Genomic DNA, 13,360 nt, shown 5'->3' with positions numbered 1-13,360 from the left:
AATGGAAGTACAAGGTAGGTGTTTCTAATAAAGTGGCCAGTTAATGGAAATACAAGGTAGGTGTTTCTAATAAAGTGGCCAGTGAGTGGAAGTACAAGGTGGGTGTTTCTGATAAAGTGGCCAGTGAGTGGAAGTACAAGGTAGACGTTTCTAATAAAGTGGCCAGTTAATGGAAATGCAAGGTAGGTGTTTCTAATAAAGTGGCCAGTTAATGGAAATGCAAGGTAGGTGTTTCTAATAAAGTGGCCAATTAATGGAAATACAAGGTAGGTGTTTCTAATAAAGTGGCCAATTAATGGAAATACAAGGTAGGTGTTTCTAATAAAGTGGCCAGTGAGTGGAAGTACAAGGTAGGTGTTTCTAATAAAGTGGCCAGTAAGTGGAAGAACAAGGTAGGTGTTTCTAATAAAGTGGCCAGTAAGTGGAAGAACAAGGTAGGTGTTTCTAATAAAGTGGCCAGTAAGTGGAAGAACAAGGTAGGTGTTTCTAATAAAGTGGCCAGTGAGTGGAAGCACAAGGTAGGTGTTTCTAATAAAGTGGCCAGTGAGTGGAAGTACAAGGGAGGGGTTTCTATTAAAATGGCCAGTAACTTTAAACTGTGAAAACATTAATTTGCATTATTAGCTGAAAGGTGGAAAGGTACTGTCCAGGTGCAGTGTCTCATATTTCGCTGGTTTTGTTTTTTTCGGCACAGCCTCACCTTGATAAATGGCGTGATCCTCCACTGCTGATGCTGTGTCTCCTTTCACTGTAATGAAACTCCACGGATGCCTGCAGACAGACAGACAGTCAGAGAGAGAGAGAGAGAGGCAGAGAGAGAGAGAGAGAGAGAGAGAGAGAGATGGGTGGATAGAAGAGAGAGTAGATCGGTGGAATGTGGACACTCAACGGTCCAGAGCACCACTATTTTTTGACTTTTTTTGCCTTGTCATGTTCAGCTGAAGCTGTTTCTCTAATCCAGTGGTTTGTGGTCACACTGCAATGTCAGCAGCATAGAATATAGCCTACATACACACTTGTATATAGGGTGTGTGTGTGAGAACTAGCTTGAAAGTTAGTTATAACTCATTTTTAAAATCTATTAAACAGCCACAGCACATTATGCTAATAGGCCAAAAGAGATATTAGTGAGCAGGCTAGCTGGCTAACTGGCTATACTAGTTAGTAAGTTGGGCATTTGTTTGCATATTAGAGAACTGCTTAGATAATTTGTTAGAATGTACATTATAAGCTCATTAGACTAAAGTTTGCTAGAAAGTGTTTTATTTTGTGAGCTCCTTAGCTGGTTAGTTTGTTTGAGAGTTGGTTGGGCATGTGCTCTAATTTAGACAAATCAGGTCCATGAGGTATTTTTCATCTAATTAAAAGGGGACCCACCAAACTAAACAGAAGTGGAGAGATCACATAAGAACAAAACGATCAGACGGCAGAGAAGGCAGAGGAGAGACGGCCGGACAGCCGGTTATTCAGGAAGAAAAGGTAGCGGTGAGTGAGATGTCTTGTCTGGACAAACATTCTGATGCGCTGCTCTGTAATCGATGTTGACATAAGACGTGACAGGCGGCCCACAGCTCCTTCTGGACAGACACTCGGGGTAATTACAGTCGGACAGTTTCCATCAAGACTCTGCTGCAAACGGCTTGTCCACAGAGAGACAGACAGGACAGCACTGGCATCAGCACAGCTCAGCTCTTCAGCCGAGCCAGGCCGAGAACCAGGACTGCAAGACCAATCCAACTGCCATCAGCGGAGAGAGAGAAAGAGAGCAAGACAAAAGAGAAAACCTGCCCAGTGTCCTGAAGGACAGTCAGAGGGGCAAAGCCAGCTGAAAATAGAGAATTTGAGCATTAATTATTAATATTCTTTATTCTTTTGTTATAATTCTATTATATAATTCTGTTATAATTCTCTCTCTCTCTCTCTCTCTATATATATATATATATATATATATATATATATATATATATATATATATATATATATATATATATATTTTCTCTCTCTCTCTCTCTCTCTGGGTTCGATTCCCCGGCCGGGTGACCGGGGTCCTCTCTGTGTGGAGTTTGCATGTTCTCCCTGTGTCTGCGTGGGTTTCCTCCGGGTTCTCCGGTTTCCTCCCACAGTCCAAAGACATGCAGTCAGGCCAATTGGACATGCTAAATTACCCCTTGGTGTGAATGTGTGAGTGACTGTCTGTGTCTGTCTGTCTGCCCTGTGATGGACTGGCGACCTGTCCAGGGTGTATCCTGCCTTCCGCCCGAAGACTGCTGGGATAGGCGCCAGCACCCCCCCGCGACCCTGACGGAGAAGCGGCTTAGAAAATGGATGGATGGATGGATGGATATATATATATATACATACACGTGTATAAATAATTGCCCTTTAACAACATATATATATATATATATGTGTGTGTGTGTGTGTGTGTGTGTGTGTGTGTGTGTGTGTGTGTGTGTGTATGTGCGTGTGTGTGTGTGTTGTTAAAAACTACAAGTTAACCAGAGAGATGGTAAGACTATGTGAGAGAGACACATAGGAGGAAGAAAGAAAGAGAGAATAGGGAGATTTTTTTCTCTTTCTCATTCCTGCTTCCCCCCACTACCCACCTCTCTGGTGCTACAGAGGAAGGCGCTGGTAAACATATGTAAATTGGTTTTGTGAAATTGGATGGCAGCAAGAGTTATGGCAATATTTTTGTTACTGCAAAATTATAGCACATTAACATGGTTTCTGTCACACCGCAAATACTGCCCCATCTCGTTTTAAAACTCGTATTAGTGTTTGTGGTGGTGGTATTTGTGCGTATGTTTGAAGGAAAAAATAAAAGAGGCCAAACATTTGCTTCTAAATGCTGTAGTTAAAGGGGAAATCCATGGATTTAATTCAACAGCTGTGATGAAAACAATTATTATAATTCACTATCAAAACCACCAGTGAACCTGCATGTGTTTTCAGAGTTTTTTATATGTAATTTGATGATGCAAAATAGTTAGAATGACAGTAAATCGTACTGTTCTGCCTTATAAATACACCTGCATGTACTGTTCCATTATAAATAGACTTTAAAAAATAATAATTTTAGGCCCAAAGCATCTTACAAAATAATAGCCACCTGTTTAGGATCATGCAAACAGAATGTATAAATGATCACACTTTGCCTCAAACTGTCTGGAGTTGTTAAGTATCTGTAATAGACTTGATTATGGTTTCTTACGCTGTATGACATATATAGCCAATGCACAATCATAATATTACATAGGTACATTAACTTGTAGTGCAGGTGCAGACACTAAACATGTCTTGGGTGATTGCCTACATTTGGGGAAAGAGTGTGAAATTGTCTTTTTCTTGACAAATTGTAGGCTAATTTTGGCTATATCATCACTATGAGTTGGATCAAGGGAAGCTCAGCAGCATTTAACTACAGAAACACATGGAAATGAGTCATCTCTTTTCCCAGGGTTCTGCATTCCCAACTTCCTATTTTTCTTTATTTTCTTTATTTTTTTTTTCATTGAAATGTCTAGGGAACATTCCTATGTATGGTTTCAAACAAGAGGACACTAGGGGCAGGAGGGCAGCACAGGGCAGACTGTAGAATGTCAACATGAAAGCAAAGCCAAATGTGTCCATGTCCTGAAAAAAAGTCCCTATATGCTCAGTGTTCTGTATTCTTACCAGAGTCCCTTATTTTCACAGCCATATATTCTAAGAAGCTTACATTTCCAGTGTCCTGCATCCCCAACATCACACATTTCCAAGTATCTACATTCTTAATGTTCAGTATTCCCACCTGGAGCCATTTTATAGAAACTTCTTAAGTTTGAAATCTTATCCATTTAGTCACCATGACGACTTAGGACTGAATTTAGGACAGAAGCTATTACAAAACAACAGGTCCTAACTTCATAATCTTATCTAATTACACAAACATCCTAACTAGATTAAATCTCCTAAATTCTGTCCGAACTTTAAGATAAGCTGTCTTAACTTCTCTTTAACTAACTGTTTCTGTCTTTTATGGAGTATGAGACAGCATAGTTGACTGTTACTGGCATAACAATGTTACATTTATTTACACTGAAAACGATGCTTGAGGTTTTTTTTTTTCTAACGCCATTTTAAAAACCCCAGACGCTGCAGAGACGATCGCTATCATCCCCTCTTATTACCTTCCTGTGTTAATGATGATGATGATGAAATATTACAGAGCTGCACATGTTACTTATTAGTCTAAAGCGTTTGGGAAACTGAAACTGAAACTGAAACTGAGACCAGTGTCACTGTGATAAATGTACACAGAGCTAACATAATATTCTCAGCTATTATCAAGCTTTAGTTTTGTTTAACCTTTTTAAAACCAATCTGTAACAATAGCGAACTGTCTGGCTAACTAGCTTGATCATTTTGATTATGTGTTTGCATTTCAGCTGTGGTCGGTTTCTAGGTATAAGACATGACAGTTGATTGTTGACTTCAATTTAAGTAAGTTAAGATTTCCTAACTTAAGATGCTGTATGATAAGATTTCTAAATTAAGATAAGATTTGCTTCTGTGAGATGAATTTGTGAAAAATCTTAACTGTTCATGTCAAAAAGATAGGAAGTTTCTGTAATATGGCTCCAGGACCCTGTATATGCCAGAGTCCTATATTCTCACAGCCCTAATTAAGTACTACACAAATAATTACAGTAAAATGGAAGGACATTGAAGCATATTCCCTTTGTTCACTGAGGCTAGCTTAGCCAAGGTAAAGTGCATTCCAACTGAAAAATTGACTACTTCTTGTTCCCTGTATCATCTACAGAGACCACAAGACCCTAACCATGACCTTAGAAACCATTTTCCTAAACCATATTCATGCATGATGTATCATATGAAGAGTTGAGGGAATATGGGGCTGCGGGAAACTAAATATGTTCCACTGTTTCTCTATTCTGTCAAAGAGTTTGTAAACTTTTAGCGCCGGTCAGAGCACTGAGTGGTTTTCCACAAGTGATTTCTGATTTGCAGCCTGGAGTTTCATCAAGATGGCTAACAGCACCTGTCAGAGAGATGCTAATACTCCAGCACTAGTAGGCATCATTATATAAGCAGCTGTTCCTGTTTTGACCTGGCAGAGCTTTCAGATAACAGCAGAACACTGATTCACATTCAACTCTGTTCCACTGACAATGTTCTGCAAGCTGGAACAACGTCCTCAGATCGAGTAGGAAACCCGAAAGTCTGCATTCAGCCTGCCAGGCTGCTCTGTACCGCCACTCTGTTTTCTGCTTTCTGTCACGGCACTTCTCACTTTAGAGCGCAATTCCTGAAATTACTCGATTGCAAATTCCTCCTGCCAGCCTTGTTTCCGCTGCTTTTGTGAGGCTGACGTTGTCGACAGAGCTGCAAAAACACGCAGGGATTTGCTCTGTCAAAACCCAACATCATACAAATCTAGAGGGGGGATTTCTGGCAGAAAAGAAGGAAGCATCTTTCAGCATGAGATAAATGAGGTCTAGTGGTTCTTGAGTGGAGAAGTGGAGGCCCAGGATCAGTCTGGATCAGTCTGGATCAGCCCGAAAACCATCTGCTCCAATTTTTAAAGTACATTCAGATGGAAATCACGGATTTGTTGCTGATTGAGAAGCAGCTGCTCTGAGATTTTGCATGCTGGACTTGGAACATCTTCTCCAAACCCAATCATGCCATTAGTGATTACGGGGGGAAATGTAGAGCCGTTTTCAAATCAACAGTTGCAGGGGGCTTATTGCAGCACCTGGTATAGGAGGATCTTTTTGGAAGCCGGGACGGGGAATTCAGAAAAAAAAGAAGTTGGGTTTCTGACAGCGACAATCGGCTCTGGCCAAATTTGAACAAAAACAAGGAAATACTTTCACCTGATTTACTCTGGGACTAAGACAGTTCCAAAACTAAAGCATCCTCCGGTTCATGCAGTTTGATGCTAATGTGATAATTCAGGCATGCAATGTTCTGCATGGTGTAGTATAAGCTTCCATTACATGTTAGCTGCATTACTCTTGTAGTTCCAGTACAAAGTTAAAGAACTTGGATTAGCCAAAATATTTGAATGATTTAATGATTTTATGAAAAATTGTAATGAGCTGCTTGTACTTGCTTAAGTACTAAAATTCAATGAAAAGAATTTCAATCCAGTATGAATCTGCAGTGTGTGTAGTTTTACAGTCTGACTGTAATAATTGTGGAGTGATTTTAATCCAGTATGAATCTGCAGCGTGTAGTTTTACAGTCTGACTGTAATAATTGTGGAGTGATTTTAATCCAGTATGAATCTGCAGTGTGTGTAGTTTTACAGTCTGACTGTAATAATTGTGGAGTGATTTTAATCCAGTATGAATCTGCAGTGTGTGTAGTTTTACAGTCTGACTGTAATAATTGTGGAGTGATTTTAATCCAGTATGAATCTGCAGCGTGTAGTTTTACAGTCTGACTGTAATAATTGTGGCGTGATTTTAATCCAGTATGAATCTGCAGCGTGTGTAGTTTTATAGTCTGACTGTAATAATTGTGGAGTGATTTTAATCCAGTATGAATCTGCAGCGTGTAGTTTTACAGTCTGACTGTAATAATTGTGGAGTGATTTTAATCCAGTATGAATCTGCAGTGTGTGCAGTTTTACAGTCTGACTGTAATAATTGTGGAGTGATTTTAATCCAGTATGAATCTCCAGTGTGTGTAGTTTTACAGTCTTTTAATCCAGTATGAACCTTTAATACAGTATGAATTTGCAATATGTGTAGTGTTTTACAGTATCACAGCAATAAATGTGGAGTTAATGGTCTTCAGTGGTCCCCCCTTCAAGTTAAAATAATGACAAAACCTGCTGGATGTGTGTTGTTATTGTCGTTGATTGTGTCCTGTGCCCGAACACTAACCCAGCTCCGAAACTGCTTAAAGGATTTTAGAGTGTTTTTTTTGCAGTTGGCACATGGAAAAGGGTCTATTCTCTCACCCTGAGACTCTTTATAGGTCATACCATCTTTCAGTACCCGTTAATGCATACCGCACCTGAAACCCAGCCGGTGGAAGTGACGACTGCCCAGCTTGGACAGAGCCTTCCTGGCTGTATCTTCTAGGTTGTTGGATCCTTCATCGTTCACCACCATGGCCAAAATCTGACCGTTCTCCACCCCCTCTACATACTGTGCCAATCGTCTGCTTTCATCTTTACTGCGATACGTGTCAAACCTACAAACACACACACATACAAAGTGGGTCAGAGAGATAAATCTTCATCTGACCACAGACACGTCTGGAAGCCAACAAACATTCCAGAGAAGTTTAAGCATAAAAAATTGTTTTGAGGACATCCAAAGATCAGGTCACTCTTTTCTCTCTCAGAAAAATAATTCCACATCAATCAAGTGGTTAATCAAGTTTAGATGACGTCTTGATTTTGACAGTTATTGTATAATTTCCATTTCTTGTTTTAATTACAACCATATAATAAAAAATTATTTATTTCAAATGAAATGCATAAATAACTGAATGTAATCTGTTACACGGCAAAACCATTCATAACAAATCAAAGCTAAAGAAATGGTTCAGTTTAAACCAGAGAGAATTTACACCGACCTATCATTGTGAAGCACCTCTCCAGTTTTTGGGTCAATGATGTGGACGATGATGCCCCTGTTGCCCCAGCTTCGCTCAAAGTGGTAACTGTTTTCATTGCCTTCTCCAGGATGTAGAGTTTTGTTCAGGAAGGTCCACGACAGCTTCTTCTGGCCATGAATCTCCAGAATTCCCCCGGTTCCTATGCCAACATACTTACGCCCGAAGTAACTATGCTCTTCATCGCTGTCATCAGACCTGTTTGGGTATCACATAATGAAGATCTCCTGAAGTGTCACTCAGATCTAAAAGTTGCCTGTTTCACTAGTCAGTGATTCATAATTCTCTATTTTTCTTAATGCAACTTACTTTTAGGTAATCACCCATTAGACCATAGACATTTTATTAAAACACATAACTGTTGCATGTGGATATAAGCACATGTTTGCATTCATTAGGAAATGGTAGGACGTAAAAAAACAGGTCAGGCTAGCTAGCAGTAGCATTTACCAAATATACGTGGCTAGCACTGACTTCATAATTAGAGGTTTGCATGTGTGAAATAGGTCTATCTGATGATGATTTCGTTAGTCAAATACGCAGAAATGTTGCTACAAAGCTGCTGGGTTACCTGCCATAGAGGGAGATGGTGAGGTTTCCTTTATATGGACAGTCTGCACTCCCGATGTGAAGCTCCCCTTTGTTACCTATCAGAATGTGTTTGGCTCGCAGCAAGATGGGCAGATTCGTATCAGCAATAACCAGCTTTCCTACCAAGAGCAAAGAACACACAAAGAGAAGTTGTAGGTCTTTTGAAATAACTCCTTTCCTTAATTGAGGAAACCAGACATTTTTCTAACTCCAGTGCTGATGACTTGTAAATCTGTATATTGTGCATTACAATATACAAACATACAAAATATGTTATTTGGGAGGGATGACATACATATACAATGCAACATTTTACAGCATTTGGCTGACACTCTTATCCAGACCGACTTACAATTTGATCATTTTACACAGGTAGGCGAAGGCGGTGTTAGGAGTCTTGCCCAAGGACTCTTATTGGTATAGTGTAGGGTGCTGACCCAGGCAGGTGATTGAACCCTAGCCTACAGCATAGAAGTTACCCACTATGCTACACCAACCACAATGCAAAACACAGTGCTTATTTTTTTGCAGAAAATGCCATATTTAAGTTTATTCTCTGTAGAGGATGTAACTGACTTTCACTTAGAAAATCAGGAGAAGAAAAAAATGGCATTAAGTTTGGATTGAAGTTTTTTCAGATAATTTTGGAGCACTTGTATTGTACCAATCTTTATTAAATTTTAACACATTGTAAAGGGAGGAATTTTTCAAGTTCTGTAAAAAAAAATAATGGAAAGGACAATGTAAAAATGAACAGTGATGGATGACTGACAAGGCCAGTGGAGACCGCCAGGGGGCCTGGGAGGGGCCTCAGAACAAACAAATATATATATATATATATATATATATATAAGTAAAGAGTGTTTTTTTTTCTTGCTGTTGTTGGAGGAGGACCATGAATTATGACTGAAGTATAGGTTCTTTCTTAGCATCAGAGATTATGCATATCAGTGATGATACTGATGCTGCTGGTGGTTCTGTACCTCCATTCAGGATTTCAATAGAGTGGACAGTGGCGGAGGAGGTCAGGAGCACTTTGCGGCCATAACCAATGGTGACGTGGTGGGCTTCACTGAAGCCGGGGGTCCATGGCTGCAGGCCGGGAACCTTATCTGGACAAACTACACAAACAACACACACAAATGTATTAACAGAAGGCAGTGAGGCATTTTCAGTCAAGGGTGCTTAATTTATAAAGCGACATCAGGCAAAATATGTACCCGTTTTTGTTCATTCACATTTTTGGATACTTCACATCAAACAGAATGTGTCATAACATGTTACAAAGCAGGGGAGACAATAATAAACACACATAACTTGCATGTCAAAACTACGATATACATCCTGCTCACTCTCCTTCTGCTCTACTTTATGCAACAGAGCTGTGTGGTGACCAATCAAACTGTTTTGTTGATTTATAGTTAATATACAGACTTCAAAAGGGAACTTAAATATGTCATTTTAATAACAATTTCAGTGCACAATTGCTATTAATTTACGTTTACATGTAATATATTGAAAAAAAAAAAGGATAAATTTGCCATTACCTTTGCACAAGCCATATTTTCTGACTGTGATATTATTTTTTTCCCCCAATATGTTAAATTCAGCAAGTATTGTGCTTTAAAATATATATAAATATATATAAAATATAAAAAAGTGTTTTCTCTGTAGAGAATGTGTTCATAAATCAACAAAAGCGTTTAACTGGATAAGGGACGCCCTTTTGCATATAACGGTTTGTGTTGCACTTCAAAAAAGAAAAGGGTTGAAAAAAATCAATATTAGGCTGCTTTTGAGCATGTTTTCCTCTGGATACCTCAAGCTGGTTGTATTTTAGTGGCATGTCCAAAAGCAGTCAAAGGAAGCAATTCAGCTCACTGTCAATATATAAATACCATATAAAATAAAAACAACTCCACCCTTGAACAAGCACACATAAGTCTTTACTAGGCTCTATAGACATGTTCAGTTCTTCTATATATTCTTATTATAGTTAAAGTTAAACAGTCCTGAAATCTGGTGCCGTGACCCCCTCATAACCCCGATGTTCTGCGTCCCTGCTTAACAAATACAACTATAACTACACACGCCAAACAAGTTAGTTCAAAATGCTTAATAGAGCAGGAGTCAACCCATGTAGTTCAGAGAGCAAACACATCAAGTTAGTCACTGGATAAATATTCTGTGAGTGATTTCATAAGATGCAACCAAAATGAGCCTGGACCTCTTATCTGCCTCATCACATGAAGAACAAACCAACACCTTTATTTTGTCCTCAAAAATATTTATTAGTTTGAGCTCAGAAGCCAAGGACTTTGTCCTGCGCTTGCTCGCAGGTCAGGGTCACAGAGCCTGTTATGCTGGACTGGATAAAGAAAGTGAGCTTTAATATACAAGCGATCAAGATCAGAGTTATTACAGTGATTAAACTCATAAGCTAAAAGCATTCCAGCTATTTGAGCCATGATGGCTTTTGGTGGACCTTTCACTGGAATGGTGACCTAAACCAAGCAGGGTGGAGCACCCTAGTGAGGGAGGGTACACACACACACACACACACACACACACACACACGCACACACACACACACACACACACACACACACACACACACACACACACACAAACTGACATATTTTATTATCCTTCAGAAATAACTACTATATAATGTCTCTCTCGGTCTCTCCCTCCTCTCTCTCTCTCGCTCTCTCTCTCTCTCATACATAGTATATATATTTGTTAATAATAATCATAATCATAATCATAATAATCATAATAATGCATATATACATACACACTTATCCTATATAATATGGGAAGAGTACATATTTATATAAGTATATAATAGACCATTGATGCAATGTCCCATAAGCAAGTAAATAAGCCAGTAACTACATGCAATTTTAACCTCTTATACAAAGTCAGGACCATTTTACCCTAAAAACACACTAAAACAACCACACAAACACACACACACACACACACACACACACACACACACACACACACACACACACACACACACACACATATAAGTGTTTTTTCTTGAACAGCAGGTTTGTGTGCTGCTCTGCCCCCCTCAGGCTCCACACAGACAAAAGCTCAACTGTGCTGTATTGTCATGAAAAAACAATAAGCAAAGAATTTTTAAAAAGCGCTTTGGATTAAACGCGCTTTATTGACTCATTCATCACCCGTCCTTTCAGCACAGAAGAGTGAATCAGCAACACAAAGAAAAAAAAAAAGACACTTTCTGTGCCAGGCTCATGGTTCACTAACTGCTGTAGTGACTAAAGCTGAATATCAAAACTCTCCGGCTGACCACAGGCAGTTCTTAGGCACTGTAAGAGCTAATTTATATGAGAACTGTTGCAACCAAAAAGGAATTCTCACAACAACAAAAACCCTGAAAACCTCATTAAGCTCTAAAAAGCTGCTGAAAAAGATATTAATGGACCAACACTTCCTAGGAAGGCCATATCTTCCTTAAAAGCGGATGAGCGCTGCTCTAATTACAGCCAACCTAGAAGGAAAGCCAATGATATCTCTGCACGCTCAGTTAAAACAAAGCATTTGTGCATCGTATTATATAAAACCCCACCATCTTTGTTATTGACAGGAAAGTGAGCATGAAACTGAAGAAATGATGGCGCTATTGATATGTTTTTCTCCTCTGTCATTTCAATTGGGGTGAAGAATCGTTTTTCCGTGGGCAAAAGGAAAGCGCTCATGTTTGTAATTATTGCAAGCCAACAAATGACTTCTGTTTGCAATTACAATAAACTGACTCTGGGTCAAAGAACAGAAGACAAGACTATATTTATTCCCCTTTAAAGATGAAAATAGCGCCACTGGGCCTGTTTTTTTTCCATGCTGGGATGGCTATGGCCTACCGGACCACAACGAAACAAGAGAGGACAAACCCACAGGAGCTGGAGGTGTGCTCTGGCCAATGCAAGGAATTCATATGCTCTCTATGTCTCTCTATCACTGTTTCTCTTTCTCTCATAGACATCCAGCATCTCTTTGGAGATTTGGAACGTGCCGGCACATTATGTGGCTCTGAACGTTATCCAGCCTACTGTTACTAATAACTCCAAGCCCAATTCTAAGTGGATAATCAGAACAGCGAGTAAACACTGAAGCTTGAACTGCGCAAACTGTCATATGACTGTATGATACCTCTCTACAGCAAATTAGGACCAGCTCAAGACTTCAGAGACCTGTTTAACCCCCTAAATTGCAGATGCAAGGGTCAGTTCTACTTCAGTGCATCTATTCCTCTCACAACTACATTAGTTGCCTAATACATGCTGAATAATTTATGACAGTAACTGAAAAACAAGTCTTATGGGGCCACATTCTTTTTCTTTTATTTTTCCCTCTACAATTATAAGACTTGAGTACTTCTGTGAGCCAAAAACAGTCCTTCATTTCTCCATGAAACAGCCTGTTTTTGTTGCTCTGCCTTTCAAATGTACACAATATGGCCAAATGTATGTGAACATACTGATTGAGTTTGGGTGTTTCAGGACTCCCATTGCTAACAGATGAACAAGAATCAAGCACATAGCCATGCAATCTCCACAGACAAATACTGGCAGCAGAACAGGTCATACTGAACAGCTCAGTGACTTTAAATATGTCTTAAGACTACCTGTGCCATAAGTTGGTTCCTGAAATTTCTGCCCTGCTAGATCTGTCCTAGTCAACTGTAAGTGCTACTACTGAGAAATGGAATGCCTCAGCATAGCCATGAAGCAAGAGACCACACAAACTGAAGTGCACAGTAAGAAAAATCACCTATCCTCCATTGTGTCACTGACTACGCTGCCTTTGGAAGCAACATCAGCTCAAGGTTTGTATGCTGGGATATACATGAAATGGTTTTCTATGGCCGATCAGCTACGAAGCATTAGATCGCTATAGTAGTAGTGTGAAGCATGCTGCAGCTGCACTCTGGAGCGGTAGAAATGTGTTCTCTGGAAAGATGAAACACACTTCACTATCTAGCTGTCTGATGGATGAATCTGGGTTTGGCAAATGTCAGAAGAATGCTACCTATACTTCCAACTTTGTAGCAGAAGTTTGGGGAAGACCCTTTCCTGTTCCAGCATGACTGAGCCCC

General features: G+C 39.6%; 1 protein-coding gene across 4 annotated transcripts in view; it reads right to left on the bottom strand.

The window, feature by feature from the left end:
* LOC108428522 (cell migration inducing hyaluronidase 1) overlaps positions 1–13,360 on the bottom strand; it is a 187,955-nt gene that overhangs the window by 80,191 nt on the left and 94,404 nt on the right. For all 4 annotated transcript variants that reach the window (XM_017699577.2, XM_017699576.2, XM_037545477.1 and 1 more), the window contains exons 3-7: positions 9,213–9,350; positions 8,210–8,348; positions 7,600–7,836; positions 7,033–7,212; positions 701–771 (exon numbers count right to left, since the gene is read on the bottom strand). In XM_017699577.2, coding sequence (XP_017555066.1) covers positions 701–771; positions 7,033–7,212; positions 7,600–7,836; positions 8,210–8,348; positions 9,213–9,350 — 765 coding nt within the window. The remainder of the gene's footprint in view (positions 1–700; positions 772–7,032; positions 7,213–7,599; positions 7,837–8,209; positions 8,349–9,212; positions 9,351–13,360) is intronic.

This window comes from Pygocentrus nattereri, chromosome 15, assembly GCF_015220715.1.
Source record: "Pygocentrus nattereri isolate fPygNat1 chromosome 15, fPygNat1.pri, whole genome shotgun sequence".
NCBI classification, from domain to species: Eukaryota; Metazoa; Chordata; class Actinopteri; order Characiformes; family Serrasalmidae; genus Pygocentrus; species Pygocentrus nattereri.
This window is presented reverse-complemented; position numbering and strand designations above follow the sequence as displayed.